The following is a 26,695-nucleotide window of genomic DNA, read 5'->3' on the forward strand; positions in this document are numbered from 1 at the left end:
CCTCCAAGTAGACTCAAGTGTCACTGTTTGGAGCTGGAGGCGGCAGAGGCTGAGGCGAACCCTGCCTGGGAGCCTTGTGCACAAGCACACAGTGTGGTATTTGCACCTCTTTTGGTGCTAGCTTCTGATTGCTGAGGGTAAAGAGTGGAGTTTTTAGCTTTGGAAGTCAGTCTCCCACTGTTCTTGGTAATCACATGAAGACTCGGGCAACAAAAAAATGGCAAGCATGTGATGTGAGAGCGTGCTGGCGACAGGGTCATGAAGGCACCCTTGGGGACTGGGAGATGATCAGTGAGTAAAGTGCTTTCTGAGCAAGCATGAGGACCTGAGTTTGGATCCCCAGCACTTGTGTGAAAAGCTGAGCATGGTGGCATGCTCATGTAACCCCAGTGCTGTGGAGGCAAAGACTGGCAGACCCTGGAGCTCACTGGCCAGCCAGCTTAGTCAAAGTGGTGAGCTCAGACTCAGTGAGAGATAAGAGTGATTAAGAAAGATGTCCGATGTTGACCGTTAGCCTCCACACAAATATGAGCAGATAAAACAGGCACCCATGCACATGTACAAATGTGTACACATACAGGCACCCTCAATTGTGTCATCTCCTTTAGCCTCCACACAAATATGAGCAGATAAAACAGGCACCCATGCACGTGTACAAACGCGTACACACACAGGCACCCTCAATCGTGTCATCTCCTTTAACCCTTTGTTTGTCCCCTCCCTTCTCCCGCACCAGGTGCCCTCCTTCTCTGAGTCACTGCCCTGTTCGCGCTCTAAGTCTTTGTTGCCATTTAAGTTCTCTGGTGTTGTCAGAAACCAGCTGATAGATGAGTAAGCTCTGACATTTGCCTGGAAGGTTCTGGCCTGTGGCTGCACAGACCAGGGATTTCATGGTGAGCTATTTACCAGCCATGGATGCTGCAGGACTAGAGGAGTCCTGCCATCTGCTCACAGCTGCCTTGGGATGCATACAATCCATTATTTCCCAGTCTGTCCTGTGACAGGATCAAGGACCTCAAGGAAACAGGCCTCCACCTTGGCCAGGTGCTCCCCTTGCCAGGATGAAGCCAGTGCCCGTTTCCTCTTGCTTGAAGGTGGAGGACTTGATCATGATCCTTTTAGAGATGACTTACCAAGGCAGAAACACGGTTATTCTGCCATGATCCAAGGTGCGGTTTGAAGACCATTGTCTACATATGAGGCGTCAGCAAGCCTTTAGCCTCCATGCCATCGTGACCCCTTGTGTTCGACTGCTTTTTCTTGAGTGTTTGACTCTTGCCTTCTGTGGTTCTTTAGATGGTCTTAATTCAGAGAAACAGCTTCATTGATTGCGTAGTTTGTATTTTCCATACATTTGATGCAATTGCAAAGCCATTTATTGAAAAGAGTGATGATCCTTGCTTAAATTTTGTTACTTCCCTTGGCCTCTGTGGTCAGTGTTAGAGTGCGGAGGTTGGTTGGTGTAAATGCCCGGTTGTGTGTGTGTGTGGCCGATGCTCTTCCTCACGCAGTTATGAGGATGCTGACCCCTGTCACATAGGAGGCCAGAGTAAATGAAGTAATGTGGTCATCATATTTCATAAATACGGCAATACATTTTAAGTAAGACTATAATTAAAGTGGCATCAACTTGTGTGTGTGTTCCCTTAATCAAACAGCCCGTGGGAATAGCCACACCTAATTAGGGTTGCCAAGATAGTTACAAATAATTTGAGATTTTACCTGCTTAGGGTTTTTCTTCTCAATGCCTGTTTTTGAAAACAGATTCCAAGCATTATTTTCATGTACTGTTAGAAGTGAAAGTCAGGGCCTCTGGTCTGCCTGCATCCTGCCTGCATCCTGTCTTCCTGTCCCTGCAGCCCTCTTCCTGAGTGACTGGGATACATGCTTGGTCCTTGAAACCTTGAAGAAGGACGCTCAGCAGAAGTAAGCACAGTTGCTGGAGATGTTATAGAGTACTCCTGCCTCGGGATAAGAGATGGCTTCCCCGTCCCTGGCCCTGTTGTAGGGAGTCCTGCAGTGCCAGCCAGTCTTCATCACCCCCTCAAAATATTGAACATCCTTCATGGCTTTGCCTCTAAGTGGAGGCAAAAGGTTGTAGATGGTAACATTCAAACAGCCAAAACTTTAAGAATTTGCAATTGGTCTTCAGCAGATCCAGGCAGCAAAAGAGCCACTTTATACCACCATGGTGCCCATGCTCCTGGCCACCTGTCCCCATCTGGCTTGGTTTCATCTCCTTTTAAACTTTATTTATATTTTATGTGTATGAGTGTTATGTCTGCATGTATGTAAGTGCATCTGTGTCATGCAGTGCCAGTAGAGGTCAGAAGAGGGCGTCAGATCCCCTGGAACTGAAGTTATGGATGGTTGTTAGCTACCATGTGGGTGCTTAGAATCGAACCCAGTCCCTGAAAGAGCAGTCAGTCTGCAAGAGCAGTCAGTGCTCTTAACCATTGAGCCATCTCTCCAGCCCCTGGCTTTGTTTCTTATGAAAAAGAACATTATGGAGCAGATCAAGCATGCTCACTGTTGTGCTCTGGGTCTATGCCTGAGCATTTCTGTCACTTTGGGTTGACCTCCTGTCCCACATCTGAGGCTGCCTGTCCCAGCAGCACATTTTTGGCATGCTAGTGGAAAGTGGAGATATAAGATGCATTGACTAGAAGAGTTTCATCTCCTGCTGCAACAAGTTGGAAATTAGATGGCTGTCTCTTAACACATTTTTTAATTAATTAATTAATTAATTAAATTATGTGTATGAGTGTTTTGCCTGCTTGTGTGCAAGTGTACCACATGTGTGCAATACCTGTGAAGGACAGAGAGGGTGCAAGACCCCCTGGACCTAGAGTTATGAATGGTTGTTAGCTGCCATGTGGGTGCTGGAAACCAAACCTGCGTCCTCTGTAAGAGCAGCCAGTGCTCTTGACTGCTGAGCTGTTTCTCCAGCCCAGATGGTTATCACTTAATTTGCTGCTGTGGGAAATAGATGCAGGTGAGCCCAGAGAGCTGGAGCCTTCAGTGCTCTTCAGTGGGCTTTTGGAAAAATCGCTTTGCCCTGAGTCCTTATGAAAGAGTGGCTTATGTTTCCATACAGGCTCATGGCTGAGAGGTGAAATAAAACTGGACCTGTGATGTGAATGTGTAAGTTGTAAGGGGCACTGAGCAAGACTGCTGGTACCTAACTCTGTGTGTCTGCTATGAACTTTATTTTGTTGTTGTCATTGCTTTTTTTTTTTGGAGACAAGGCCTCCCCATAACCCTGTCTAGCCTGGAACTCATAAAGATCTAACTGCATCTGCCTTTGGAGCGCTACGATTAAAAGCATGTGTCACCAACCTGAACTTTGTTTTAGAGACAGAGTCTCATGTACCCCACAGTGGCCTTGAAGTCACTGTGTAGCCAAGGGTGACCTTGGACTTCTGATCCTCTTGCCTCCACCTCCTGAGTGCTGTGATTAGAAGTATGTGCTGGCATTACTGAAAAGTGTTGGGATTACAGATGTGCACCACCTCACCCAGTTCATGTGGTATGGAGGACCGAACCCAGGTCTGTGCATGCTAGATGAGCACTTTACTAAGCTTCGTGCCCAGCCCTGCTATGAACTATAAATGCATCACCTCACTTAAGCCCATTTTTCACTACAAGTCTAGTGAGTCTGTATTGGGCCTCTTTTAGCACGAGGAATTTGAGACCCAGGACATTAACAGGCCAGTGTGTTGCATGCAGTTTTTGAAAAAGCCAGCACTGTGACTGCCCCTGTCAGAATGTAAAGGTGATTTCCCATGATACTGTTCTGCCCAGAAAGGATTGTACAGTGAAGGGTGAGTACGTGCTTAAATAGAAGATATAATATGGGTCTGTCTGATAAATCAGAACATGTTGCTGGACATTTGGGTACAGCTGTTTGGTTGTTTACTTTAAGTTTCAAACTTTATTAGGTTATATAAATGTTCTTTTTCACCTTTAAAGAATCTATTTTATAGACCTAGAATGAAATTTTCGAATTACCAACTAGTTTAAAATCTCTGGTAATAAGCATGTAAGTCCTGGACTACTGCGTACTAACATCAGGTCTTTTCATCTGAATGGTAATGGAATTGAGAGTTTGAAGTATATAATAACCTAAAAAAGTACAATAAGTAATATTTCCTTTATAAACATAGTCACTTAAGATATATTTGGGGGCACAGAAGTATAGCAATATTGGGGAAAAATAAAACGTTATGTTCCTGGAAGGGCTCATCAGACAGCTTCTGTCTGGGCCTCAGTGCACCAGAGACTGAGTTTCTACCCAGGTACTGTCTGCCTGTGGTGGAGGGTTTCCTAATAGAAAATCCATGATTTCCATCATTAATTGCTGATTTAGAGATTGCTCTGGCTTCTGTCTGAATTTTATCTTGTGAAATGTTGCATTTCCCACTGAATCTCTCTCCTTATGAAATCTCATTTACATAAATCCAAAATTACCTAAAGATCCCATTGCTAAAGGGATGTCTTCATAAAAAAAGAAACAAAAAAAACTCCTCATACTGTGCTTCTATTTTATTTGCCCCCACTACTCTGGGTGTGGGGAAGACGTCACCTTTCAGCACAGCGAACACTGTGCAGAGGAGTGAGCCCTGTTTATAGACCCCCAGGAGGTCTGCCATGTAGCCTAATACAAAAGTATTTCTAGGATACAATTACCACTATGTGGTACCACTATGGTGATAATGATAGTCAGTAAATGACTCTTGTTCAGTGGAAGGTTCCAGTTTAAGCAAAGAAGAGCCGGTTAGAATCTGATTAGTCTGCATCACTGACGTATCCCCATCCTCCCACTCAGAGGAGGAATGAGTGAGGATATAGAAACCCAAGGGGTGTGTTCCAAGTGAAGTTCCAGCTACAGTGGCTAGAGGGAGCCAGTGTTGTTATTCCCCCTTACAGTCTATAAGCTGATCTTGGATGCCCCTGCAGTATCACAAGAGGAATAGATCACCCTAGTTACTGGGTTTTGAGCCTCTGCGAGTGCTCTCAAAACTGAGGGCTTGATGTGCAGCTGGAGTTGGGTGCTTCCCTACTTTTTTTTTTTTCCTAGGTAAGGCAAGCTGGAACTCACAGGGGTCACAACTATAGCAAAAACAATTTCTCAGGGGAGCAGAAACAGGAATGGACTCAGTGGGGACAGGCTGGGCTGAGGTAGCAGGGCAATTGTTTGAGCAGACATGACCTGTTAACCCTAGCACGTACATCTCTTCTTCTTAGAACCCAACTCTGCCGTTCTTAGTTCTCTGTTTATAGACGTTACCTGTCCAGAAAATTGGTGGCTAATAACATTTGCCAAAGCTCTGGGTGATCAAGAATTTGAGGCTGGGTATAGTGGCTCGTGCCTATAATCCCAGAACTCAAGAGACTGAGGCAAGAGGATTACTTTGAATTAAGAAAAAAAAATTTTGATTATGGATAGTGTTAGTGGCACATTTTCTCTTCAAATAAATGGCAAAGATGGTAATTTTCATAGTTTGTGTCTAATCATTAATAAGCAAAAGAAAAATACCTCGTCAGTAAATTTTTAGACTATATTTAAGACTTTAGCTGAAAACGCTATTCAAGTAATACATTATTAGTGACCAGGAATCAAGTCAGAGCCATACCTCTGGAATAGAAAATTGGCCTTCGGCTAACATGGAAACCCTCAAGAATGAAAATGTTAAGTGAAAGCATTAGCTATTAAGTAGGGTTCTTGTAAACACACACATTTAAACTAATTTGTGGTATTATCAGAACAAAAGTAGGCTAGAGAGAAAATGGAAGGAAGAAAATAGAAAGGGAGCTGTGGTCTGGGGTAAGTGCCTTCCCTTGCTGGGAAGGAATGGGAGGAGGGCAGACTCAAAGACAAGTGATCTCAAGGATGCTTTCCCTCCAAATGGAAAACACGGGCTCAGAGACTTCTTTAATTAAGTAAATATATATAGAATGAAAGCTAAATGTTGTAAGGTAGCACTAAAGAATTTAAACATTGATAGTAAAGCCCCAAGACACAAGTGAAGGAAGAGGAACCACACCACCCATCCAGAAGAAAGACGGAAAAGCAAAACCCTTTTGCAGAACTCAGTAATATTTGGCTGTGCCCTAGAAACACTTGGGTGTATTTATTTTTTATTTATGTGTATGAGTGTATTCTCTGTATGTATGTAAGTACACCTATGTTGTTCAGTGCCCATGGAGGTCAGAAGAGAGCATCAGATCCCCTGGAACTGGAGTTATGGATGGTTGGTAGCCACCATGTGGGTGCTGGGAATTGAACCCGGGTCCTCTGCAAGGGTAGCCTGTGCTTTGAACCACTGAGCCATCTCTGTAGCCCCCTTGTTTTGTTTTTGATACAGTTGAAAATATACTACATAAAAGGCTTTATTTATTGTGTATGTATGACTCGTGGCCTGTAGGCCCCATGCAGCCAAGGCTAGCTATGAATGTGACCCAACACAAAATCATAAATGTGTTTAAAACATTGAGTTTTATTTATTGATTGAACATTTGTGAATTTTAAGGAAATAACTCAATTGCATGGTTCTTGGGCATGAATTTTGTAGGTTACAACATTGTGTCCCAAAGTCAAAAGGTTGGACACATCTGCTTTGTTAACTTATGTGAATTAAGATGTCACGTGTAGTCCCCTTTCAAATAATACTATGAGGAGTGTGGTGGTGCATACCTATAATCCTAACACTGGGGTGGCTGAGGCAGGATCTATAATTAGAGACTAGCCTGGGCTATATAATGAAATCTTTACTCAAAACAAAATCAAAAGGGGGGGGGGAGTCCAGTTGCTGAAAAAAAATCAAGATTATGTTTTATTCATTCTTAAGTTTTAATTCAAAATATTGTTTTGATCTGGGTTTATTTACAGGTGAGTTGAACAACATTCCTAAACTTTCTCTGAAAAGGGCCAGTGTTTGGGGTGAACAGAGCTATTCTATGATACAGTGTGAAAGCAACAACAGGCAACATGGAGATGAACTGAGCCTGACTGAGTTCTAATAAAACTTTATTTATAGCAACAGTCAGTAAGCTGGATTTGACCCACAGGACGTGATTTGCTGACCTTTCACCAATGATCCTCTCTCATCCCTTGTTCCAGAGTGGGGTCATCAGAGTCTCATGCATATGCTTGGGCATCGTGCTCTGACATCCAGGAATCAAGGAAAATTTTGGCTTACATGCTTCTCTCTGGATGAACAGGCTTAATTATATGCTCCAGAAGTAAGCCATATCTTTCTTTGTTCATGAGCAAATGGGGAAGAGAAACACAGCACCAAGCCAGAAGTCACTGATTAGACAGACTAGCCATCATGTGCAAGTTCTGTAGGAGGGACATTTCAAGTGCAGTGCTTTATGGGAAGGAGGTGCTTGGCTGTGTTGAAATGCTGCCTTACCCCTTGAGATGTCCTTGGCAGAAAGATCTGATCTTCTTTCCTGAATCCTGACCAGACTGCTGTTAAATAAGGAAACCAAGCAGAAGGCGGACGGTGAGGACACATGCAGCCCTGGTACTCCTCCTGTTCCAGGAGCTGCTGGGCGGGAGCAGGGCGCCTGCTTGGGCTGTGGTCTGAGAAGCCATGTGACAGTGGCTTGGGTGCCTCTTCCCTGAGGCATACCACTGTCCTCCCTGCCCTCCAGGGGTGTACTGCCCCAGAGCTTCCTGCTGCTCCCACACTGAAGTGCCGTCTCAGGTTTTCTTGCTGTCTCATAAGTGGGCCGCCCTTCCTCTAGACCTCTAAGCGGCTGCTTCAGCTCTTCCCTCCCTCTGGCCCTCACCTTGTCCTACTGTTTTTTTTAAGTCTTTTTGAGACAGGGTCTCCCTGTACTGGAACTTACTATGTAGACCAGGCTGGCCTTGAACTCAGAGACATCCGCCTGCCTCTGCCTCCTGAGTGCTGGGATTAAAGGCGTGTTGCCACCACGCCCAGCTTGTCCTACTCTTTTTTAAAAAAATTTTATGTGTATGAGTGTTTTATTTGTATGTATGTAAGTGTACCATATGTGTGCAATGCCCATGGAGGCCAGAAGAGGGTGTCAGTTTATCTGCAATTGGAGTTAAGGACAGTTGTTAGCTGCCATGTGGGTGCTGGGAACTGAACCTGGGTCCTCTGCAAGAGGAGCCAGTGCTCTTAACCTCTGAGCCGTGTCCCCAGGCCCTTTCCTGCTCTTGACACCTGTCATAGCCATAGCACTCCTGCCCAGCCCTCTCCCTACAGGCCTCTCTGCTTTCCCCACAGCCCCTGCTACTTCTGTTTGAGCTGCCGTGGGTCAGGACTTGTTGTCCTGGTCATTGTCTTGTGTGCCCAGAACAGCCTGGCAGAGAAGAAGAACTTCATAAAAATTCCTAATGAGGTTGGGCTGTATGGACCTGTCTGTCCTTTGGGGGCATTCAGAGAAAATAGATTGTCTTATACTTTTGAAGATAGAAGGAATTGAGACATCAAACTCCCTGTGAGAAGATAGTTTTGCTCAACAGCAAAGCACTTACCATGTGCAAATGTGAGAACCTGAATTCGAATCCCAGCACCTATGCAAAGCTGGATGCGGCAGTGCATGTCTGTCCTAGCACTCCCAGAGGAAGATAGGAGATGTAAAGAGGAGAATTCCTGTAAGCTCATAAGCCAGCTAACCTGGAGCACTCAGCAGAAACAACAAAAACCAGAACTACATAGCCTCTGCTGATCTCTTGTACTGTACAGCGTATTTTTACACAATTTTTCCCCTCATTGAATCCTCTCAACAACATGTAGTATGTGGTCTTTGCTTTAAAGAGTTGGAAACTGAGTTGGGGAGATGCTGGTTAGGGTCACATGGCTGGTGCCTGCCGTGCCGGAGCCTGTATGTGTGAATCATCTGCCTTGAAAGAGGTATTTGAGAAAGCACATTCCAGAGCCTAAGGAAGGGGCTACTGTGGGGTATGGCTGCAGAGTGGGCAGGGAGGAGGAGCAGAGCCAGAGGGCTGTTGCTCACAGTGCACTCAGGCCCTCACCTTGCTGTCCTGGGCACATGCACTGTAGGTGAGAGGCATCACCTAGTCCATCAGGACTGTCACGCTTGCTTCCAGGGAACATCTCTGCCTGTAATTGCTGTCCCCTGGGCTCTTCTCCCTGGCATAAAAATCAACTTACATTCTTCCTACTTAGTGGCCCCAGCTTTGTCACGAAGAGGCCCCTGCCTCCCTTTCTCCTGCCATGTCCCTGTTAGACCTGCCCCAGCCCTGCGCTGGCCCTCAGTTCCTGCAGTCAATGACTCCCTCACCTCACCTCTGGCTTAGTGGCGCTGCCTTTGTTTACCCTGTAGGTCAGCTTTGGCCTTCAGTCCCTGGCCGCCTCTGCCCAGTAACCACTTCTGTTGTTCCCAGAGTCTCCCACATGGGGTGCACAAGTCACACCGGGATGCCTTGCTCAGAGTTTGTCTTCCAGGCCTTCCTCTGGGCACTGTGAGGGGAGGGATGAGTCAGTCTCACTCTTCAGAGCCCTCCTGCAAATCAGACATCTCGTTGAGACTTTGTGCCTTGAATCATTTTTGTAAAGTAACAGGAAATGATTCCATTTAAGAAAATTAAAAATTCAGCTACTATACAAAATGAGAAAATCCAGATAAGCCAAAAGATTAAAATTAAAATAACTTGAAATGCAGCATTAACCACTGCATTTATAATATATAGGGGTGTGTGTATGTGTGTATAAATATATATGTATATATAGTTATATATTCACTATATGCATGCATCATTCCATTTTATAAAAACCTGTTCATGCATATTTATACATTGGAAATATACATGAAGTTACTTAAAAAAACTGCAGGCCTTTCTTCATTGCTGAGACCTGCCTATTTTTTGGTCAATAGAGTCCGTCTGTTCCCTCATTGCTGACCCCTGTTTCTCTCATTGCACTTATGTATTATAATGTATTTAGGCTGTTGACTTGCATAGTTTACTATTTCTTTGGAAATAGAACTGGGTGACCTAGAGAAAAAAACATCAGGAGGCTTCTGGGTGTCTCCTTTGTACTTTAAAAAATCTCTTTGATAAGGATAAAAATTTCTCTGGAGTTCTTCTTTTTCTTCTGAGGCCGGCCTGGAGCTTCTGACCCTCCTGCCTCCTTCTCTTGAGTGCTGGGATCACAGGCATGGCCTTTCATAACTGGTTTCTTTGGTGCTGGGGATTGAACCCAGGGTTCCTGTATCTGGGCACATACTGTACCAACTGAGGCTCATTTGAAGTCTTCTCTGGAGTGTTCAATGTTATCCCTGTAAGACTGGTTCGGCTTCCAAATATATGTTCACTAACCATCTTGAATATGTTTTTATCTCCATCCTGGAGCACTTGCCTGGTGCTGCTGTGCTGCCCGTAGACCTGCCAGCTGCCCCTAAGCTTCTTGCAGAATGTGGCCTGGGGCTGTGATCTGGTTGCTGTGGGGAAGTCTTAGAGCAGGGCCTCCTGAATCAGACCATGGTCTGTTTCTACCCAGCAGCCCTTCTGGAGAGCTCTCCTTACACCCCGTGGTTCCAGATCCACCCTGTCAGCAACACTGGGTAATATTAGATCTTTCTGTAAGTTAGTGACATATTTAATGAAGCACAGAGTGAGTTCAGGAAAAGTCTTTTGTACTTTTAGTCTTCTTTTTGGCCTTAAGGTGAACTTTTCTGACTTAGCTAATTTGCTAGCAGTGACAGCTGACATCATGTTTCCCCTGAGGTTGCTGGGGAACTCAGTCTCCTCGTGCCTTCTAGAGTGTCAACAGAGGATTTCTTTTTTAAGAGAACATGGAGTATACTAACCACACCCTGCCTGGGCTAGATGATCTTTGGGGTCTAAAACACACCTAAAACACATTTTCAGTTTTTCTAGTATTAATTTTAGGGATGATGTGGCAGCTGTCTGGTTCTTCTGCCTGGCCCAAAATTGCAGAGCATGGTGAAGCTTTGCAGGCATTGTGCAGACTTGGCTTGGGTTTAGATCAGTGGCCTAGGATAGAGCTGGTCAGCATGGAGAGAGAAGACAGGGTCAGCTGGGGATGTGTCAAGTGATCACATGTTTGTAGAATGACCAGTCACTCTGACAGTGGGACAGTGTCTGGTGGGTGAGCATTTTGATTAAGTGTACTGCCGCTATCCCCCATCCTTTCTCTCTGGACCAGAACTGAAATGTAGCTCTGCTGTCATTCAGCATCCAGTGCTTACAGATGAAGCACATTTTTCAAGTTAGGCAGCACCTTTGAATCTTGTTTCTTGGATTGTGAATGCTTTTTGAGCCCAAGTGGTATACTTAGATACATTTTTTCAAATTTTGATTTTTTGTTTTTTATGTGCATGAATGTATATAGCCTACATGTATGTAAGTGCACCTGTGTCATGCAATGCGGGCAGAGGTCAGAAGAGGGCATCAGATCTCCTGGAACTGGAGTTACGGATGGTTGTTAGCTGCCATGTGAGTGCTGGGAACCAAACCCAGGTCCTCTGTAAGAGCAGCTAGTGCTCTTAACCACCGAGTCATCTCTCCAGCCCATGTTTAGATACTTTTGACAAAAGAGCCCTGGAGCCCTGGAGAGGGCATTGTTGTACCCTGAGCCAAAGATAGGGACAGAGATTGTATTAGTCACTTTTCTGTTGCTGTGATAGAAACACTGACCCAATCAACTTATAGAAGGAAGAGTTTATTTGAGTTTACGGTTCCAGGGGAATTACAGTCCATCATGGCAGGGAGGCGTGGTGGCTGGAGGTGGCTGGGGCAGAAAACAGAGCGCTCACATCTTTGAGCAGGCACAGGAAGCAAGAGAGTGAGTCGAGATCTGGCAAGGCTTAAGAACTCTCTGAGCGCCCCCCCCACCCCAGTGTCCAGTGTGCTTCCTCCAGCATGGCCACACCTTCTAAGACCTCCCAAAACAGTGCCACCAACTGGGGACAAAATGTCCAAATACTTGGAGCCTATGCGGGACATTCTCATTCACACCATCACAGAGATCAACCTTGATCTGACTAGGGCCCATGTTTCATGCAGTAGCATGAAATCCCCAGGGACACTGAAAAGCCAGGAGTATGATGCCTCCAAATAGGAAGAAAGCAAATATCAGAGTAGTTGTGGTCCGGGGAATGGATTTTACAAACCAAGTTATGGGGAGGCTGTTATATTTTTGCGGTGAAAAAGATCATCCTGTCCAGGTTAGAAGGATCATCATGGCATAACTCAGAACTTGGTTTGAACAAGAAGACTCAGCCCTGCTTTCCTCTGAAGGGCATCTGAGGTGCGTGATATTCTAGAATGTATTGGTGTCACCCCCAAAGAGGGTTTTCTGGGCTCCTTGAGAATAGACACATTTCAGTCTCTTTTACAGACAGGCAGAAGGTGCCTTAGCCACACATCGAACAAAACCAAGAACTCTGCTTAGACATCTGTCTGAATTCGTAGTTTCTCAATGAGTCATGCCTTGTCTGTAAATAAGATGAAATTGTTTTCAAGTAGGACTCAAACTTAGTGTCTTTAAACACCTGACAATTTAAAATGGATTATTTTGAAAACAAGGTAGCCTAGGCTAGACTTGGTTTTCCAATCCCCTTATTTAACCTCTCCAGTGCTAGATTTTCAGGTGTGTACCATGCCCAACAAGAACCTGAAATTTTTTTTTCTGTGTGTGGGGTGGGGGAGGTATCATTACACTGCTTTTCCAGGAAATTTTAGGAAAAGTCATCATTTAGTCTCACTATTGACTGCTACACACTGAAAAGCGAAAGAATCAGCCTCCACTTCAGCAGGGCAGTGCTTTCTGCCCACACACGCGTCCACTGCTGGGTCCCTGAGTCTTCACGCATGCCTGCCTCCGACTTGTCTTAGTGTCTTTGCTTTTAAAGCAGTGTTCCTGGGTCTGGGACAGAGCTGGCTTGACAGACTTCTCAGTCTGTGCAAGTCTATGTGGTGGCTGCATTTGTCTCTCTAAGCAGCCGTGAGGGAGCCAATGATGACATTCCTAGAACGCCTGGTCAGGACAGCCCTGACCATGTGGTGGGCAGAGGCAGTGCGAGAACAGGCCTGCTTTGCCTGTGCTCTGCTGAATATGCACGAGTGGCCAGTGCTGTGACCAGCCTGCCCTTCAGCTGCAAAGCCTCGGGGTCGGGCAAAAGAAGAAATGCTGTCATGTTCTGTGAGAGTACCCCACATATGTGCAGGTGCCTAACAAGTGCAGGTTTCCCCTCTCCTTGACCCATGTAGTAAGTGGGGTAGACACTGCTGCTGACTCAGTAAAGATAAGGGAGACTCAGAAATGTCACTGTTCCTGGGTAGCCTTATCATATCCACTCAGACTGCCTGCCACTATTCAGTGCTCATAACTATTGTAAGCATGGAGGAACTGACTCGTGACCACCCAGGTCCCTTTAGCAAGAAATCTTGGAAAACACCTGGTCATGCTTCTGCTCTGAAGCCCAGCCTCCTTCCTTATGATCCAGGTAATTCTTGAAACCGCCCTTCGACAACAACTAAACTGTTAAATGTGCAAAAGGCATCTTGGCATCACCTGAATACTTAATTGCAGTACCTCAAAAAGTAGATTTGCACTGAAAAACCCCAGCTAATACTCACTTTTTGGAAGTTAATCCTACCAGAAGTGTTTTTAAAATGAATTCTGGTTTTCCAAAATGGCAAGATATTTTATTTTTGAAATCTTGTTATTTTAACACTGCACTGTTAGGTGTGATTTTTGACATCCCAGCAAGGCAAAGCTGTAATCTCAGCAGATGCCACTTTACTTATGGTGCGTTTCTTCAGATCTTATTTTATACAGTATATGCAAGCTTAATATAGATCCCATAGCCCTGGAAACTATTAGTTCTCAGGACTGCAGAATTGCATTGTCTGAGCTTGTGGTACAAATCCCAGGATAGAAATTTCAAGTAAGTGGGTTTTGGAATCTGTTATTATCATGGACTTTTTAACAGTTAGTAGACAGCTAAACCTAGAACCAGGGCTGTCCTGATGGGTAGATGAGTAGACTATCAGTTCCCATTCAGGCTATGCATCAGCATTACTTGGGAAATTTTTAACAAGTATCCACAGTGTCGAGCATGGTGGTACGTGCCTGCAATCTCAGCACTTGAGAGGCTGAGGTAGAGAGATGATCAAAGTGTAAAGCCTGCCTTGGCTCCATTGGGTAACCCTGTCTTTAAAACAAAACACTGCTGAGCACGGTGGCATATACCAGTACTCAGGAAGCTGAGGTGGAAGGATTGCTGCAAGTTTGAACCCAGCTTTGTCTACAAAAGTTCCTGGCCAGTCAGGCCTACATAGTAAGACCTTGTTTCAAAAAGCAAAAACAAAACAAAAACCCACCATCTATGATGGGACCCCATTGATTCCTGTTCAGTGGATCCAGACCTGGTGTTTGAAAACTCTTAGACAAAGTTAATGTGAGGCTGAGGTCCACCGGCGAGGAGGGGAGGGCAGGCAGGATTCTGAGTGCTGTGGTTATATCCCCTCATGGTGCTTATTTCCTGGATGAGAAAGGATGCCACCTTTGGCTATACTGTTCTATATGACATTAGGCTTTTAGGAAATGACAGTATTGGAGTTTCTTCAGTAATGACTCATAAAATTTGGTGCTTGTAAACATGATATGAAACATTTGAAAAATCAAACTAAATTCTGATGCTTTCAGATCCATGTCTATTTTTTGGGTGGTGGGGACATCATCTCATGTAGCCCAGGCAGGCCTCAGACTTGTTCTGTAGTTGAAGAAGACCTTAAATTTGTGATCTTCCTGCCTCTGCCTCATGAGTGCTGGGCCTTACACAGGTGTACCACTGTGCCTATGTTGGTTTGCAGGCAGTGCTTAGGATCAAACCCATGAAATTTGTGCATGCTAGGCAAGCACTCTCCCAACTATGCTATGGTCTCAGCCCCTCCATACCTGTTTTCTTACTGAAATTTATATACGTCTTCTAACGGGCATCAGAAATATGCATGCTCACATTTAAAAATAAAAACAAGCAGAAAATATGTCTAGTTGCAAATGTAATCTGTCCATTTCTGTTGCCTTGTTTGCCAAGGTTCATGTCCAGATGAAAGCAGCAGTTGGAGCGTTCTCATGACTGGCATCGCTGAGCCTTGCTGTCTGTCACCTCCCCTTGAGTTGGGCTCTGTATATATTACCAGGTCCATTTTTCCACTGTACTGTTAACTCACAGCTGATTTTCCCTTGGGTGCCTTTTCCAGGACCACATTATATCCTACCTCTTCGCTGAAGACTCCCGTGGCACTCTACTCCAACATGGTGGTTCTCCCTGTAACTGTCCACGTGTCCCATCTGTTCCACTCACACTGTGCCACCCAGACTGCTCAGGCTGCACTTTGGTGCTTCTAACCTTGGCGAGGCTCTGCTTAGGCAGGAGCCCTCTTCTATTTCTTTGGAGACACAGCAGGCCGGTAGTTGGTGCCCATTAAACTGACTGTAAAGACTAGGCAGAGGATCACTGTTGAGTTTTTGTCTTGACTCTCTTTTTCCATCATATGAAGACACTGTCAGGAACCAAAGGAGGAGGAACAGAAGGGGCTGGTGGGCCAGAGTAGTGGGCTTTTCTGAGGCATTATTAGTTATTTGCACTGGAACTATGTTGTTTTATTGTTCAGTAATATTTTATTACAATTTTTTTGTTTGTGTGTATGTTATTCATGTGTGGATGTGGATGTGGGTACATGTGTGCCATGGCGTGTACTTGGAGGCCAGAGGACAACCTTGGGTGTCGGCCCTCACCCTCCGCCTTAAGACAGGTCCTTATTTTCTGCTGCACATGCCATGCTGACGTGATCTTCTGAGGACTTGTCCTCCTATCTCCTCACTAGAGTGCTGGAACTACAGATGCTTACACTATGTGTCTGGCCTTTATGTGAGTTCAAACTTAGTTCTTCTTGTATGCTCAGCAGGTGCTTTTAAACACAGCCATCTTTTCTGCCCTTAAGGATTCAATGCAAGGGAGGTGGCATGGACACTGAGCAAGGTGGGCATGTGGGGACAGCAGCCAAGAAACCCATGGGGCGTGTCCTTGACAAACTTCCAAAATGGTAGGTGGTAAGATGGAGTTGGGGATGTACATGGATGGGAAGAAACAGTAAAGACACCTGGAATGTGATTTGATGATGCCCTGGGATGTATATGGACACATTCAGGGAGACATTGTTGGGATCTTACATCACCAGCCTAAAGCAGGGGTATCATAAAGGGCTTTGGGAAGGCAATTAGCAGACGGGACTCACATCTGTGTAGGAACTTGCATCGAGGGCTTTGATGCTTCCACACTTCCTTGTTGTGGCTTCTCTTAATCTTGTACTCACAGAACTCATTTATCTGATTTACTTGTGTATCTGGGCCCACACTCCCTAGGCTTGACTATGCTGACTCGCCGAGACCTCGCCTTGCCCCACTCTCTGAAGGTTTCCCACACTCTGGTCATGTGGGAAACCCCTTGCCCTCACTAGGCTCGGTTGTAGCATCTGCCTGTGCTCTCTGCTGGGCTCCGCATCCCCCAGGGTTGCAGAGGGCCTTCTATCTCTTGTCTCTCAGCTTCCACTCTGTTGCCAGCATATGCATAGCCAGCTTGAGATTTTCATTTATAACTGCTATTTGGCTCAGGCTAAATGGTTAGATTTGAAGGCAGAACTCCAGGCAGACTAGGGCCAAGCCATTCTAAAATTGTCATGGTGCCTCCCAGAACTCTGTGAGATGGAAAGCTGGTTGGACCAACTGCCTAGGGACAGGGTGGATGCAATGTGTCTGCCTCCTGTGTGTTCTGTTCAGAAAGCTCTATTGTCTGGATTTTAGAGCAATCAACTTTGCTACTGAGAGTTAGGCCAATGTCTGACTCTGAGTCTAGTAGTTTAGAAGTGTATGTACCACAGCTCTTACGATGGTGAGGAGTACTGTGGATGAACACTAAACGTAGAGGCCATCTTCCTCACTGGACTCTTAGATGATAGCCAGAGTGGTCTGAAGTGAATGAAGCCATCTGCTGCAGACCCAGGCTCCTGTGAGACTCTTGCAGTGCCTGGCACAGATGGAAACACCCAGGATCCCAGGTGAGCACCTAGTCCTAGCAAGCAGCATCCTGAGCATGACTTTCCCCTTCTTCTCATCAGAGTGCTGAGCAGATCGCTGGGCTCTGCAGGGGCTTTAACAACACCCACACCAACGGCATGGAAGCACTAAGAGAGAGCCAGGATCCACCTCCCAAGCCGTTGGCTCGCCACCTCTCAGATGCAGACCGCCTCCGAAAAGTCATCCAGGAGCTGGTGGACACAGAGAAGTCCTATGTGAAGGTAATGAGCGTTCACTCTGCCCTTGACTCCTGTCACTCAGAAGGTAGACATGTGCTCTTTGAAGAGGTGAATTACTGCAGGGAGGAGGGTGAGGTGAGAGGGTGGAACGGCTGAGAAGACTTAAAAAAAAAAATTAGGTTCTTGGTTCGTTTTTGTAACCAAGGTAGCTTTCACTATGGAAACAGATGTTCTAGTTTGTCATTTGCAATCTGTGGGAAGGGAGTCTGCAGTGCTTTAGCAAGAGGGGTAGAGAGAGATCACTTTAGGTGATGAGGAACAGGGAGCAATCTGGACCCAGGGGGCCATGAATACAGGTCATCAGAGGCCAGGTGGGCCTTGGGCTAGCACTGTCCACAGAGGTCCCTGTGCAGAATGCAAGCCCATTCATGTGTGTTTCGGGCTGTCATGTGGGACATTCTTATAACATGATAAATGCATAGCTGTCAAGGGCTTGGGTAGCCACCGAATCCACTTACTTACCTGATCAGCCCCTAGTGAATGCTTTGAGGAAACATTTTATCAACACAGGAGTCTGAGAAGACAGAGTTCTTTGCTTTAAGTATTTGCTGATGCTTTGGGGCTATTTTAAGCTACTTTCGATTTTAAGTTACTGGAAGAGCAGGGCAGAAGATAGTGGCTGGGAATCCAAGCCTGGTTTGGTGCCAGTCTTGCTGCATGGCCTTTGGAGTCCTCTCTCATTGGTCCCTGTGTTCTTTTTTTAAAAAAAATTTTAAAACGTTTTTATTTTATGTGTATGAGTGTTATGCATACATGTATGTAAGTACAGCCATGTCATGTAGTGCCCATGAGGGCAGAAGAGGGCATTGAATCCCTTGGAACTGGAGTTATAGATGGTTGTTGTTAGCTGCTGTGTGGGTGCTGGGATTTGAACCCAGGTCTTCTGAAGAACAGCCAGTGTTCTTAACCACTGAGTCATCTCTTCAACTCTGGTCCCTGTGTTCTTTACTAGCTTTCCAAGTTATTCTGCTAAGTCCAAGAGTTAAACATTGATGCACACATGTGGCTGTTGTCTTTTCCTCCACAAGACAGATTAGAAGAGCTTGGGATGCAGTTTAGCGAGTAGAGCACTTGCTGAGCATGACAAAGCCCTGGGCTCCATCTCCAGCACTGCATAAACTGGGTGTGGTGTTACATCCCTATAATCTCAGTACTTGGGAAGTGAGGCAGGAGGATCAGGAGTTCAGTGTCATCCTCAGCTACAGAGTGAGTTTGTGGCTCCGTAGTCTACATGAGACTTTGTTTCAAAAAACTACAACAAACCCCAACAACAAAGGCAGATCGGAGTCTCTTTTCAGCATGCCACTGGAGTTTCCCCTGGGATTTCCCCAAAATCTGATTCTCAAGTAGTCCCAGAACCCCTTCCTTTGGTCTGTGGGGAGAAAGAAAAGCTAAAGAGACTTTAATTTCACTTTCCATCATGTCTCATCCTGCATCCCATGTAGAGAGATGCAGTGACTGTCAGAGAGCTCAAAATCTTCTGGGTGACTGCATACCCGCAGTGACAACTGTTCCAGCAGCTCTAGGAGCTGTGGATGTTTCTGAGGCTATAGGGCCTTCTGACATCTTGAGAGGCATCATGGAGCCTGCACCTCCAGAGTCTGGGACAGAGTTGCGAGTACAGTCGAGTCCCTTTTGTCATCAGCTTTCCATCTTCTTGGATTACACTGCACCCAAAGGCTCATTTCAGTGTGTGGCTGGTCAGTGATCAGATAGGCAGGTGGTGATGTGTGATCAGGTAGGCAGGAGGGACCAACTCTTCCTTTTCTGCAAGAACCTGCCCTTTGTTTCCATAGGGCTCCAGGCATGGAGGTTCTTTGCCCTCCCCAGCTCAGTGTGACCTGCTCTTGCTATACAGTAAGTCCTTCAAGCGAGTGGCATTAGCCTGGACAGAAGTGACTGTCTCTGACAAAATAACCAGCACCTGGTGCCCACTTACAATTCATACCCCCACACACGTGCTTCTTTCTTTCCTTTCGTTGTTGTTGCTGACATTTAACACAGAGTTTTCCTTTTATTACACTTTAACCCCAAATCTCTGCATGTTCCTTGAAGTCTTTCACATCTGTGTATCCCTGAGATTTGATCTGCTTATTGATCATGGCTCCCTTCTCACTGTGGAACATGGTGAGGGAGGGAAGCCAGGGAGGTTGTATTGTAAAGCGGCAGCTGTGCCGCAGTCCTGACTCTAAGAGCTGTCACCAGGAAGGCTCTGGGGCCACTTCGGGCTTTGTGAAGCTCTTTGGCTCATAAGACTTGGCCTTTGTAAAACCAGGGAGTCTGTGTCACTGACTTTGTAAGTCAACTAGTGCTGGATTTTAGGACTCATAATTCCTCTGAACAAATGGAACACAGAAGAAATATTTCCTATCATTAAATTATATACTGTTCTTGGCTTCAAGTTTTTAAATATAAAGTCCTTAATGGACTTTGAAAATACTCCCACTGCTGTGTGTTCTCTGAGGGAACCTAGTCCAATAGAGACACTGTAAACATTATGACTGCTAATCTTTGGATGCTTATCCTTGTATTTGAACTTGGGAGTTTGAGATTCTGCTAGTTTCAACCTAATGTTGAAGAACTCCCCAGGTCTGCTCTTGCCCTTCCCAGCCCCACACTGGAGCTGTCACCTTGCTCCCTGACACAGAAGAGAAAGCCAGGTCACTGGCGTCTGGCCACATGTGCGTTAACCTAGCCCCCTGCCCGCCCCCAAATCCCTTTGGAGAAGTGGCAGCTTCTGTGGCAGGAAGGACAGAGCCTGTTCTGTGAACAGAAGTTAATTAAACAGAGAAGGTGCTTATACTTTAGCTTTTCATATAGTGAGTGATGATAACCACTTTCAAGGTCAAGTGTCTCAACAGGACAAATGCCACCATTCGTAACTGAGAGCCTTTGGAGTTGCTGCCCAGGCTATTGGAGTCCAATGATTATTTTGGAGATTTGAGTGTTAAAGAGACTCTTGTCTTATCTTTCAGGATCTGAGCTGCCTCTTTGAATTATACTTGGAGCCACTTCAGAATGAGACTTTTCTTACTCAAGATGAGGTAAATAGTGAATACTTTTTCTCTGTACTGACCTGCCGGTTGTGTCCTTCATCCTGTTAGCAGATGTCCTAGATCCTTTTGCCATTACAGATGATATCTTCTACAAAGTTCATACTTGAGAACAACCACAGTCCCCCCCGCCCCAGTCTCATGTGTAAAGCAACTTGATCTTGTGTCAGGCAGCATTCACAGCTGTGGATGGCTACGTGTGTCCACAGGTTGCAGGTTGGACACAGCTGTCCAGGGTATAGCTAAGGATTCCCAAAGAGAAGCTGAAGGGTCTTTAGAAAGTCCTCTGTGTGGCCTCCTTTCAAGCCATTGCTGTGGCTTCCGTCCCAAGAAGCACAGTGGCAAGTTTACAGTGCAGGATGGTCCTCTTTTTGTAGTAGGAGATATGGCCCCAAATTCCTCTTCAATATATGAATCTTTAACATTGAATCGTAAGAATGAATCTTTTTCTATTGACTTCTATTTTCCCTGATTTGAATTCTGAAATTTCACATCCACTTAAAGAGTTATCTTAGAACTGTGGAATTGTAGGGGCCTGAGCTCTGTGTCTCTCTAGGTATAGATTATACCCCATCTCTGTAAATTCCTCCTTGGGGCACACTTCCTTGTGGGGTATCTGTGGGTCTGAGTGAGTATCCAGCTCATCTGAGCTGACCCCCCCCCCCCCAACTTTCATGCAGATGGAGTCGCTTTTTGGAAGCCTGCCAGAGATGCTGGAGTTTCAGAAGGTGTTTCTGGAGACTCTGGAGGATGGGATCTCAGCTTCCTCAGACTTTAATGTCCTGGAAACTCCCTCACAGTTTAGAGTAAGTATTTTGGACTTGGATTTAAATCAAATATAGGTGGGTAGGGTACAAAATTCTCCTGTCAAGATACTTAGTACATTTCACCACACTGTTTTCCTCATAGGTGGGGAAAGGTGGCTGCGTGCTTTCCCTTTCCAGTGGTCAGCAGGCCGGGCCACCACTTTTGTGGTCACTTGGTTGCTGACCATGTATGCTCTTGACTCACTTTTCCAGGGGGGACCTGGGGCAACAGCTTCTGAAGAGCAGCTGTCAGGCACTGGATTCTTGTTTTGTGTGGTTCTGGGAAATGGGGTTGGAAAGCATGAGTTTCAGGTGCCCATGGTGGAACTCTCTCCTTTGTGAAGGAGTAAGTGTAAAGATCTTGGCTGACAGGAAGTTCTTCCAGGGATAAGAAGGTGGAAGACAGTAGAAAGGGCCAAAGCATGTGGTCAGCACTGTTCATCATGAGAGGCTGCTCTGGGAGTTTCCCTCTTAGATCAGTTGGAGCCTCCCTGGTTAGATGTAGTTAATCCTTTGACTGTACACTGTCAGAACTTTTCCATCAGTCTAAGGTCTGCTGGGGCAACACCGAGACTGTTCTCCAGGTGTGGACTGAGCACACAGCGGGCATCGTGTCTGATTTGATCTTCTTTCCTCCCTTCTAGAAGTTGCTCTTTTCCCTGGGAGGCTCTTTCCTCTATTACGCGGACCACTTTAAACTGTACAGTGGATTCTGTGCCAACCACATTAAAGTACAGAAGGTTCTAGAGCAAGGTAGGTTGTTCATATCTTTTTTTTTTTTTTTTGTATTTTTTTTTTTTTTGTATTTTAAACTCTTAAGAGTAAGTCTGTATTCAGCAAATAGAAGCTAAGTCTAATTTTAATGGGTTGTGCTCCTTTCTTGACCTCGTAAATGACAAAAGTTAAAGGGAAAAATTTCAGATTATTCTGTTATGGGAGTGGTAAACATGTGGGCCCTAGAGCTTTGTCATGTGTCACTCTGCTGCTGAAAGGCAGGTGGCTCCTTGCTCAGCACATTCCTTTCTGTAAAATCTTTGCATCCGTAAACCTTGGATGGGACTGAATGTATGTTCTGTTCCTGCTGCTGTTTTGTTAACCTTCTTAGGCCTGTGGAGCCACTGCAGACCAACAGCAAATGTTCCCACCAAACTCCAAGGAAGTGTATAACTATGAGTAAGCTTCCCCGGTGGAACTGGGAAAAGCCCCGTTCCAGAGACCGCCCTCCCCCTTCACTGGCATGGGAGCTGTGGACAGGCTTCTCTGACATTCTCTGGTCTCATCCCCATGGATGCAGCTTTGCCATTTGGTTTAAGTGCAGAACTTCACAGTATCCCAGAAACTCCAGTTTAAAAAATGGATCTTAGAATATTTTAAATAAACGAGACTTAGCCAAAATGCAAAACTCCATCTTTTTCAGTCACTTTGAACGGAGGTCTGTGTCCACTGGCATTTCCTTTCACAAGCACTTTGCTGTGGACAGTCACAGGAGGACAAAAGCAGAGTCCAACTTTTTCTTCTTTGCCATAAAGGTGAGATCATCTCGCCAACATGGTCTGGCAATTGTGCTCAAAATGATGCAGCATCTCCTAAACAGTGTAGGTTTTGCCCTTGCAACAGAGCCTGAATAAGGGCATTTCTTCAGTCAAACTGGTTGTGCCCTAAACAGTTGGCCAGCCAATGGCACCCAGTGGAACCCAGGGCAATGGCTGGTTGTCTACTGCCTTATCGCATGACCTGGATTTGGGTGTGCACCCTTTATGATACTCAGACCAGACAGGAAGCTCTTGCTGTTAGAGGAGCCTGGTGCCACACCTGGTGAAAAGGACTGTTTACTCTGCTGTGAGGTTTAGTCTGCTTGGAGCTGTGGGGATGAAGGCATCTGGGCTTATCAACTTTTCAAAGGCAAAATGATACTTATTTTTCAGATAAGCCCTGAGCTGTGGAATTGTTTAAAACTTATTTTTTGGTGACCTGTAACAATCTCTGTCATGAACATGAATGCAATGTGTATATGAAGTCAGATACTGCCACATCGCGACTCGATGCTCCTCTCTGTAGTGTGGACTGTATGGTCTGCCATCCTAGCAAGTTTCCTTCACTCACAGGCCTTGTCAGAGCTGTGATGTGGACACATGCTGATTACTGGGTACCTGGCGCACTGATGTGCTTGGGTTTTTATTACAGAATGCCACTAGGGTCATGGAAACGATTTAGAATTGTCACTGAAGGATAAAGAGGTTATTCATCCATTTAATTCATCCTGTGCTAAGGATCTTTTATCCATTACTTGCAGCTAAAACTGATAAAGCTTTCAAGGCTTTTCTGGATGCCCGCAATCCTACTAAGCAGCATTCCTCCACACTGGAGTCTTACCTCATCAAGCCTGTTCAGAGAGTGCTCAAGTACCCTCTGCTCCTCAAGGAGCTTGTGTCCCTGACAGACCACGAGAGTGAGGAGCACTATCACCTGACAGGTAAGGCTGGAAAGAGGCCCCGAGCTGGAAGGAGGCTACTTGCATTGAAGAGCTGGTCCACGGTGCTAGACCAGGGCCTGCATCTCTTCCCTTGTGACAGTGCTGTAGGAACCCCAGACCAGTCTCTCCTATACTTCGGATGCTCTGCGGCACTGGCTGCTCCAGAGCTGCTGTTCAAGTGTGCTGGACCAGGCGCCACCTTGTGGTGATCTCTGAACAGTACTCAGCTCCAACATCGGCATCCTGTGGAAGATCTGCTTTACAGAAGAGCAGAGGCTGAGTCTCTGGTAACCACTGAAATGACGGATCTAAGGTGCAATTTGACAGAAGCACTCAGGCCCTCAATTTGAGAGCTAAGCATCCATTAGAGAGATGCTTCACTTGGACTAGAAAATGATTGGTTTTACACATCTTGCAACTAGCGGGTCTACTTAAGCCACAACGTAAGCTTCCTGGTCAGAACAGGTTGATTAATAAAAGTTAGTCAAACTGAGAAAAATAAGCACAGAGAAGAGCGTAAGTCAAACTTGCTGATCTTCTATGACAAATATGCTTTGATATCATAGGCAACAAGGACGGAATTTTCATATGAAAGTTAAATTCTGTAAGAAAATGATTATTCAGATATAGGTCATTTTGCATGGTCTGTTAAAACCCTTCCTTGTGTCCCCTCCTGGGTGAGCTGAAATAACAATACTGAATCTAGAGAACAAAGTATAAAATATACTGGAGGTGACCAGAGATTTTGTCTGGCTGTGACAAAGTCATTTGTCTCTCATAATGCCCTTGCCCAAGTTATAAACAAACACCACATGTAAGTGCAAGTTGGACATTTTTTACAGACATCTGTAAGGCTTTTTCTTTCTTTCCTGGTACTGGGAAATCAAACCCTGGACTTGTGTATTCTAGGCAAGTGCTCTACTACTGAGCTATTCCTCCAGTCCTGTAAATTCTAACTGGAAAACTGTCTGGATTCCCAGTCCTTGAGGTAGTTTCAGAGGAGATGCTGAATTCAAGCAGGCCCAGAAGCCATCCAGTATTGGGTTGAATTCTGGCACTGCCACTTGTTTTTCTCAAGTTCTGGCAAAACTGCACCTCAGTTTTCTCATCTATAAAATGGGATTGGTTGTAGTCATGAAGTTCCATGGGGTTTTGATGAGATACAGAAACCACTGTCATGATACATGGTTGGGTTAAGCTTAGCTATCATTGTTATTGGCAATTTACAGTCTCCTTTATTTCCAAGAGAATTTGAGGTGGAAAATAACCTGAATATTCCTGATTTCAAGGCCTGGATTGAATGGTCTGTCGTGAGCTACACCTGAATCCTGCTGCTGTGGGAGAGCTGGTCTCCCACACTGGCTTGAGCTGGGCACTTTCAGTACTGCTTTAGATGGGACTTAGAACAAGCATGCCTTCTTGTTTTTCAGAAGCACTAAAAGCAATGGAAAAAGTAGCAAGCCATATTAATGAGATGCAGAAGATCTACGAGGATTATGGAACAGTGTTCGACCAGCTCGTAGCGGAGCAGAGCGGCACCGAGAAGGAGGTCTGTGGACCTTAGTCGTGGAGCAGATTCATGCTGGGTGGATGGAGTTTAGGGCACCTTCCAGGGTAGCTACTTGGTTAGGACTTTCCTGAGGTGGGGAGACAAAGCCTCCAGGTTTTTTTTTTTTTTTCTCTTAATATATGCAATAGACTATGCAACTTACATAGAAACATAATGTATTCAATTGGTCTAAAAAACGTAATCGTGTCATGTTAGCAGTGCGCAAAGACGAGAGAAGCATCATTGAGCTGGTATCCCGCTCCCTTCCTTTTTTTCCCATGGGTGTGATGTCAAAGTCCCAGAAGCTAGAACACAGGGAAGGCAGGGCTGGGAAGACAGAGGAAGGCTGGGAGGACGGAGGAAGGAAGGCGGGGAGGGTTTCTTCCATTTCACTTCCTTTTCCATTTCCGCTTACTCAAAACAATCCCAGGGACAACTGACTTTTTATCTTTTTCATCTGTCTTATTGCTAAATTTAGAGCACTGAGCTTTGAAAGCACATGTAAGAAGCAATATAGTTTAAGTAGAAGGCAGTAATAGAAAAGAACCAGAATTTATTTATTTTTATTATGGTCAGTTTCAATGTTAGTATTTTTATTATTAGCAGGCCTACGGTAGCTTAGGGATCAGAGGTGGTAAACACAGTAGAACCTGTAGTAAATACTAACACAACCCCTTAGATGAATGAGCACAGTGTGGCAGAACTGTTACAGAAATGGAATAGCCCATGAGGTGGACCTATGTTAAGTCTGTACTAAGGCTAATGCCATCACCTCTGTATTATTTAACAGTGACACAGGCCTGTAATCCCAGCTACTCAGGAGGCTGAAGTAGAAGAACTGAAAATTCACTCTGCCCTGGGTTAGAGAGTAAGTTCAAGGCCAGCCTGGGCAATTTAGTGAGAGACCCTGTCTCCAAACAACAGCAAAAAATAAAAAATAGAGGGCTGGGTATCCAGCTCAGTGGTAGAGTGCTGACCTAGCATGCAGGAAGCCCGAGATCAACCCTTTATCAGTGGGGTACTTAATGCTTAGCTCTTATGTACAGAACTTCCACTACTTAATGCCCTGTATCGATTAGGGACCATAAATCCAAACAGAACGTACATGCATTTACTTGCAATGACCATATTTAGGTAATTCCTTGTCTGGCATCAAACAGCCTACTCCTGGGGTTTGCACATCTTTATTTCCTGTCTTTACAATGCAGGTAACAGAACTCTCCATGGGGGAACTTATGATGCATTCTACAGTGTCCTGGTTGAATCCGTTTCTGTCTCTTGGAAAAGCCAGAAAGGACATTGAGCTCACAGTATTTGGTTAGTATTCCACTCAGAAGCATTAGCAGACTAACATACTACCTCACCCAGCAACTCCTGCTTTCTGGGAGTTAGACAAATGCTGCAATGGTTGCTGACTTAGCAGTCAGCAGAGGAATCATCTCAGAAGACTGTTTCGAAACCTGCTAT

At 45.3% G+C, this 26,695-nt stretch overlaps 1 protein-coding gene across 7 annotated transcripts in view; it reads left to right on the forward strand.

Moving 5' to 3' along the window:
- Positions 1–26,695, forward strand: part of Tiam2 (T cell lymphoma invasion and metastasis 2) — a 144,583-nt gene that overhangs the window by 111,875 nt on the left and 6,013 nt on the right. For 6 of the 7 annotated variants that reach the window (XM_029566656.1, XM_008839396.3, XM_029566653.1 and 3 more), the window contains 7 exons: positions 17,150–17,329; positions 20,323–20,391; positions 21,081–21,206; positions 21,851–21,959; positions 23,500–23,679; positions 25,110–25,228; positions 26,437–26,545. In XM_029566656.1, the coding sequence (XP_029422516.1) occupies positions 17,150–17,329; positions 20,323–20,391; positions 21,081–21,206; positions 21,851–21,959; positions 23,500–23,679; positions 25,110–25,228; positions 26,437–26,545 (892 nt within the window). Of the gene's footprint in view, positions 1–3,108; positions 3,145–17,149; positions 17,330–20,322; positions 20,392–21,080; positions 21,207–21,850; positions 21,960–23,499; positions 23,680–25,109; positions 25,229–26,436; positions 26,546–26,695 lie in introns of those variants that run through there. The other variant, XM_017799739.2, reaches the window with a different exon arrangement.

This window comes from Nannospalax galili, unplaced genomic scaffold (genome assembly GCF_000622305.1).
Source record: "Nannospalax galili isolate Female #2095 unplaced genomic scaffold, S.galili_v1.0 scaffold211, whole genome shotgun sequence".
NCBI lineage: Eukaryota > Metazoa > Chordata > Mammalia > Rodentia > Spalacidae > Nannospalax > Nannospalax galili.